Source organism: Symsagittifera roscoffensis, chromosome 7 (assembly GCF_963678635.1).
Source record: "Symsagittifera roscoffensis chromosome 7, txSymRosc1.1, whole genome shotgun sequence".
In the NCBI taxonomy this organism is placed as follows: domain Eukaryota; kingdom Metazoa; phylum Xenacoelomorpha; order Acoela; family Convolutidae; genus Symsagittifera; species Symsagittifera roscoffensis.
This window is the reverse complement of record NC_087068.1, coordinates 54,040,375-54,047,442: the sequence shown is the minus strand read 5'-3', so window position 1 is coordinate 54,047,442 and position 7,068 is coordinate 54,040,375. Positions and strand designations below refer to the sequence as shown.

Genomic DNA, 7,068 nt, shown 5'->3' with positions numbered 1-7,068 from the left:
TAATTTTCCGATCAACAAATTTTGGCAGAGCTACCCGTACCAAGAAATTTTTTTATTTCTGACCTGAAATACATTATATCTAAACTAAAATTCTGGTCAGAAATTCTTTATGAAATTTTTAATAATAGGGGCACTTAGCATTGTGGTAAGGCGTTCAGTTTAGAATCGTCAGATCGTGTAATCGATCCCATGCCATGGCAATGATAGTGTGTGAGGACGAGCTCTCACTTGACTTCTAGCTTCAGGTCTACCACAACCTGACCAAATTTGGCTGCAAAAGTGGTACCACGTGAAAAGTCGCAAAAAGAGCTTCGCTCAAAAAAAATAACAGTCTGGAATGTGGGGAAATAATGATTGTTAAGGACTGTTAAGGCCTACTGATAGCTCCTCTGCGATTCGCAGGAACTACAATTATTATTTTAATTTTTTAACAGAATATCTTTTTATTCGTATTTTTCTCTCAGCAATTCCCGGTAAACTAGTTAAACGGAAGTTTTGTGACTATCTTCTTGTAACTACAATTGTTTTCCAAAACTTCTTAGTTTTGTGTGAAAAAATAGTGGTTGGAACAATGACGATATGAATATTAAAGACATAAGTCTCACATCAAACGAACAGTATGTACAAGCACTCATTTAAAGACAATTTTAATACATGTTTTTTTTCGACTCTTTTTCGACTCCCCTCCCCCCACCTTTCAAACTTTCTATTTTTATACTTGTTTTACGTGTAATTATGGCTAAACACGTGATGTTACTATGCAAGGTACGAAGAACAAAACTGTTCATACTGTTATTTATTCACCATGCCAAACTTCAGTGCATAATGAAAATGCTAAGTTCCTTTTTCAAAATAAAAAATCAAAGGTGGTGGATGGGGGTAGAAAAGAGCCGCTTTTTTCTGAATCCCGTTACCAAAATTATCAAATTTTATAATTTCAGCTTTGTACGTTTAAAGTCAATATTTTCGATTTAAAAGTCACTATTTTAAATTGAAGAATTTTGGAGCGCTCAATTCCTTGGAAATGTGAAAAACTCAAGAAAGGGTATGAAGTCGTTGATATGATAAGGGGGATATGTTTCGTTTAAACAGCCTCAGCAAGATGTTCCTTGGGTGGCGCAGGTTGTTCGACTTGAGTTTCCGCCGGCTGGGGCTTAGCTTCAGGCTGGACAGCACCGCCGCCGCCGGCTGGTTGTTGCGGGACGTCTGCTTGTGGCGCGGGTTGCGCTTGCACCGGCTGCTTACTCAACTCGGTAGCTTTCTGAAGGTAAAAGGACTCACTCAGTAGCGGATTTAGGTGGGGGGCTAGGGGTGTGGGGGGGGGGGGTTGTTTGGCTTTTAGGAACTCAGACGCCGGCCAACTCAACAGGTTCATCCTTTGGTACTATTTTAGCTGACCGTAAATGATTTCCAAAGCGCCAATTTTTACCAATTTAAAGAGAGCGCTTGATGAAAAAACGCAATTTTTATAATCAAAATTTAAAAAAAAAATTGCCTAAAAATCGTTTTTGGCATGTTTGTTTTTAAAAAAAAAAGTCTGAGGCGCACGAACTTTCTCAAAACTTTCTTTCGGGGCAGATCTAAGATTTTTTCGAGGAGTAGGGGGAGGGCAGATGTTTTCAAAAGTTTTGATGATCTTTTTTATTGTCGACTAAATTGATTTTCCGAGCGCTCCCAGAACACCATAAAAAGACCCTATTTCGCGAAACAGTTCTACGCCAAAGCAAAAAATTTTTTAAAACATTTTGGGCACATTTTGGAAGAGTTTGAACACAAGTTCAAGGCGCGCTCTTCCTTTTAAAATAAGTTTATATTGGCGCCATAGACGCCTTTAGAAAATTTTTATTGCCAGTCGGCCGAGACTGGATGTTGTAAAATAGTACCAAAGGGGGACTATTTTATGACATTTATGGGGGGGGGGGGGCGTCTGTTTCACTACGCCTTTGGCCTTTGCGTAGTGAAAGGGTCGAACCCCTGAGAAAGAAAGCGTCTAAATACTCTTTAACATTTTGTGAGAGCTCGGAAAACCAATTTTGAAAATTGAACTTGGTCGGTCGATCTAAAAAAAAATTCGCCTCCTTGTCCTCGCGAAAATCCTGGATCCATGCTAAAAATCATGGATCCATGTCTGGACAAACTCTGAGATTTAGTAGAACTCTGAAGTGAAACCACTTCATTTAAAATCTAAATCTTTTCCATAAATTAAAGGTTTTTGTTTCCAATGAGTTATTAGAAGTTTACTGTGCTGTTGAAAAACTTTTCTCATGGATCAAAAAAAAACTAGCCAGGAAACAAAAGTGGCTTTGCAAGTATTTTAAATGACAACTGTAAAAATAATTCAGCAACCATCTTTCTAATTTCCATAAACTTTATAGCAACCAAAATTTACGGCCGAGCAAACATTAAAGCGGAAAACTCAAAAACACAGTGCGACCCCTTCGGAGCTTCAATTTGTTGTCGCTTTTCGCTGTGTAGTTTTTGATGCCATTAAATATGACATTGTTATTTGGTAGCCAAGTTGTTGGTGAGCGCTACTTTTGAAATGTGTTTTCGCCTAAACACAATTAAAAAAATTTTTACCTTTTGTTCTTCAATTTGGTTCTTGAGTGTCTCCAGTTCTGAAATTAGACCCTCTTTTTCCGAATCTTTATTGCTTAATTGTTGCATCATTTCGTCCAGTTTCTTGTTAAGGTCGTCGATTTTGGCCTGAAACATTAATTTGAACTGATCTATACTCCGCCACCTACCAATGAAGCGAATAATCCATTTTTTGTTCTAAATACTTTTTGTTCCGACCACGGCTGGAAGAAACCATAGCCTGAAGTGTCACTGTTTATCCACCCCATTTTAAGTACTTCAAAGTAAGATTGTTCGAAATTAGATAGTGGTACCATAATTCACCGCTATTGGTCGTCATTTGGATTCTAAACTAAATCGAACAAAAAAGTTTTGCACGAGCTTTCGGTTATCAGACTAAGTTACAACCAGTAGAAGTAAATGAGTGAGCTTCACATATAATTCTTACTCTTTTATAATATTATTTGGGATAGATCTAACTCATTCGTGCAGTTTATCATCTAATTGAAGCCACCACTTAAACAAAAAAAGGATGACCTATCCTATTGGACTTTTTCCTAAAAAAATGTGCTGTTTTTATGGCTAGGAAGCATCCATAAAATTAGCTCCAGCTTAGATGCTATGAAGCCGTTTATAGCCTAAATGAAGCTAAACACAAACTGGAATTTAGTGATTTGCTTGAATGTATAGCCGAAAATCCCTGTTAAAAAATGCAAACAATCAGACAGAACTTTTGGGCTCAAATGACGTCAGAAAAAGCTGAAACACAGTGAATCAATCGTCCAACTTGAAGTTTGACGACAGGACTATAAGTACCCAAAAAAGTCTTAGTCCTAGATACGCAAATGAGGTTTTTTCCTTTTCTCTGGATAATTTTTTCAAAAAAGTTCAAAACGCCTATTTATGGTATATGGTATGTTAATATACAATGTGGGTGTAGATAGTCAAAAATTATGGTGCATGCCCACGGAGCCGCATTCCCGGATAGCCGAAAAAACTAAATACCTCCGGTTTTATTTAAATTAAATCAGAAAATTTTGAGACGCATTTTGATTGGACAAAATGCGCAGCCTGTTATAGCTAACAAAATTCCGAACATTTTCAATTTTTAAGAGATTTGATTGGTTAATACTTTTACTCTCATTGAATTAATTAACAGCAGAAGTCCGACTACTACAGGGATTTAACCCCCTCATTAACCAAAGGGTCCCTCTTTGGTATGTTTTATGATATCCATTTTCGGCCGACAAACCCTAAATTTTTTTAATATATGCTAATTTTAAAGGGGAGCACGCGCTGAAAAACAAAATTTTTTGGTCAAAATTTTTTCAAAAAATCCCAAAAACGGGGGGGGGGGGCATGGTGGGGTAAATATGGGTAGTGAGAGGAAGTTATTGGGTGGGGGAAGGGATTGGGAAGGAAGAATGATCGGACTAAGTGTGTGTGTGTGGGGGGGGGGGGGGGGGGGGGTACCGAAACAAAGGGTAGAGAAAGGGTACTGAAAACAAGGTTTTTAAGTAAGTTTGTAGAATCTCTTTCACCCCTATGGTACCTAGCAACGAATCTCTCCCCCCTCCCCAATTAAGAAATGGGTAAGGGGGCAGAAGGGAGGTAATTGCTAAGTAGACCCAAAATTTCAGCTATCCGGGAACGAACTTATTTTTCGGCTATCCGGAAACGAATTTATTTTTCGGCTATCCGGGAAAAAATTTATTTTTCGGCTATCCGGGTATTCGGCTCCGTGACACGCCACCAAAATTATGTACTCAGATTCTGCAGGAATTTTCAGCCAATGCGAGTTCTGCGTATGAACTCATCTCTCGGTTTGTGGCTTGTTACAAAAACGATTTGTTGTTTTTTGAAACGAACGAGGAAGTTTTTCTTTCATTTTCAGACAACTCCAGATTGCTTTGTTAATAAAGTCAGTAATTGTGGAAAAACCTGTAAAAAAATTTGGCAAATTTGGCAATATTTAAACCCTCAAAACTACAAAAAATCATCGGAGGTGAAATATCTGTTAACATTTGAGCTCAAGAAGTCGGTATCTTCAATGGGGTATAAAAAAAATTTTGTTGGAAATTATTGTTCAGCGCTTATTTAGCAACAAGACTGCTCGTAAATCAGGACAAAGCCCTGAATATTCCGACTGTCCCTTATTTTATATCGAATAGTTTTCGGGGAAAGAGAATACTGAAAACCTATACATTTCGGACAAAATCAAGGTGTAATATTTTGAGTATGTCGACTGTTTTTAGGTTGAAGAATTCGTTTTCAAAAGATTCACTTTAGATATTTGTTCATCATACAAAGTTTCATGGTATTACGGTGAAATATAATATATAGTTCGCTATAAATAAAAGAGACAGTTATTCAACGAGCATTGAACCTGGATTATTTAATTGCATAGTTCAACTAGACTGAGAACGGGCTGCAACAATAGTTTTGGCAGGCAATAGCTATTACGTTTCGCCTGGGGTCTTTTCTGTCCTACGGTCCAAAAAAGGGAAAATTTTAACCAATCAGAATCGATATAAGCATAATGATTGCATCAATATTTAGTGCGTACGTTTGTTTTTTATCTCGATTGTAATTGGCTAATTTACTATATATCTACTTGAAGACCTGTCCATTTAAAAGGTGTTCTAATAATAGACCTCATACACCATAACCCTCATCATATACCTTGGACTCCTCCGCCTCCTTGGCACACTTGGAACTTGCTTCTCTCAAGTTCTTCTCACTCATCTGACATGACTCATACTCCGCGCTCGTCTGCTCCAGCTCCAGCATCTTCACATTCAACCTATGTGAACAAAAGCATGCTCAAACTTAATTAGTTCACACGTCAAATTCAGACTCCTTTAATTCAGTTCACATTAAATTCTGACTCAATTGATTGGTGGAATCCCTCATACGCGAAGGACCGAATGCCGAAAGCAAAAATCAGCCAATCAGATTTCAGTTATCAGATATTTGGAAAGAAAGTTAACCTTTCCAGGCACTGAATTTTGATATTGGCCGAATATAAAAACGGCAGAATTATGCAACATTTTTAAATTGTCACTGACCGACGCCGTATTGGAACGAATTTTATATTTCAAAGGCTTCGCTATGAAATAAGCAAAATATTGCTTCATTTAATTCATTTTAATTGAATGGCAATTTTTTCTTCTTAAAATTGACTTTCGGCTAATTTTGTTTACGGTCTTTCGCCCACGAGTTCTTTAGGTTCACAATTTTCACAATCAGACAGTAAAATCAGTTCAATAATGTTAAATGAAAGCAAGAATCTAGATTAAGTTCAAACAATTGAGTTCACTAAAACAATTATTAAGTTTTTGAGCTCTTTTTATAGTAACCATAATGAATCAATTTTACATCCTCCCCTTCATTTAGACCGATTGTAAAGGTCTTCCAACTGCTTTGGGACAAGAAGGAGGATGTTAACTTGGTTTTCAAATTTTTAAAAAATTTCTATAACAATATTCAAAAATATAATCAATTTTTATGCATTTTCGAAGTATATTATCCATAATTGTTTTCAAATTCATTAAATGATTCAAAATACATCAATAATTTTTTAAGATATACTCACGTGACGAGACTCTGATAGTAACGGTAGGAGACAATTAATAGGAAAACGATCATCATAATCAGACCATATTTGGCCTGGTTTACACTTTGGTGAAATTCTTTTCCCATTATAAAACTGAACAAAAAATAGTCAAATGGTAAAACCAAAAAGACAATCAAAAGAAAAATCTGAAATAATTTTTAATAGAACGCGACACTAGTAGCGCCAGAAGCAAAGACTGCAGCTTGAATTGAGAACTGTTTAAGATGAAAAAGCTGTCTCAAAAGTACAATATGCTTTTATGCATTAGCACAATGTTTAATCACGGTCAAGATATGTATATTTGCGATGTGAAATCTGCTGCAAGCATTCACAGTTTTTTTGAATAGATAGTCATTTTTTAGTTTAAAAAAACGATAGTTTTGAAATTAGCTTTCAATGTTTTTGCTTTCTGTTTGGTTTTGTTTTCAACTTTTTATTTAGGTGAATAAGATTAGTGTGAATAAACTACAGACACATGTCTTTTGAGTAGTTTTTTCACTTCTTAAAATGCCTGTTTTTATTGATAATAGGGAACGTTGAAAAACCGGCAAACAGTAAAAAAAAACCAAAAATGGCACTATGTAATTGTACACGTGGTAAGTGCCTATTGTAGTTCAATCCGGATGGTGTTTACGCATTTTAAAAGCATTACGTGTTTTTTCGGACTGTTTATTGGAAAAACACTCAATTTATATAGATGTGCCTTTTGTCAACCAAAATGATTTTAGACTATGAACAAATACTACAAGCCAATTTTACCTGGCAAAGATTAACCATACTCCCTTTTAAAATAAAATATTTATTCGTCTGCTTTCTTCGAATGACGGAACAGTAGAGTTTTTAAGGGATCTCCTTAGCTATTTCCCCCTTTAGCA

The 7,068-nt window shown here is 36.2% G+C and overlaps 1 protein-coding gene across 2 annotated transcripts; it reads right to left on the bottom strand.

The window, feature by feature from the left end:
• Positions 1–563: 563 nt before the first annotated feature.
• On the bottom strand, positions 564–6,867 carry LOC134851264 (ELKS/Rab6-interacting/CAST family member 1-like). 2 transcript variants are annotated; one of them, XM_063867267.1, is made up of 5 exons: positions 6,693–6,867; positions 6,173–6,408; positions 5,260–5,380; positions 2,581–2,706; positions 564–1,261 (listed from the first exon to the last, which is right to left on the bottom strand). In XM_063867267.1, exons 2-5 carry the CDS (start codon positions 6,277–6,279, stop codon positions 1,085–1,087), a joined length of 531 nt encoding a protein of 176 aa, XP_063723337.1. In that variant the 5' UTR covers positions 6,280–6,408; positions 6,693–6,867; the 3' UTR covers positions 564–1,084. The 2 variants fall into 2 exon arrangements, with proteins under 2 accessions (XP_063723337.1, XP_063723336.1); XM_063867266.1 differs by having other exon boundaries at positions 6,173–6,867.
• Positions 6,868–7,068: the final 201 nt, after the last annotated feature.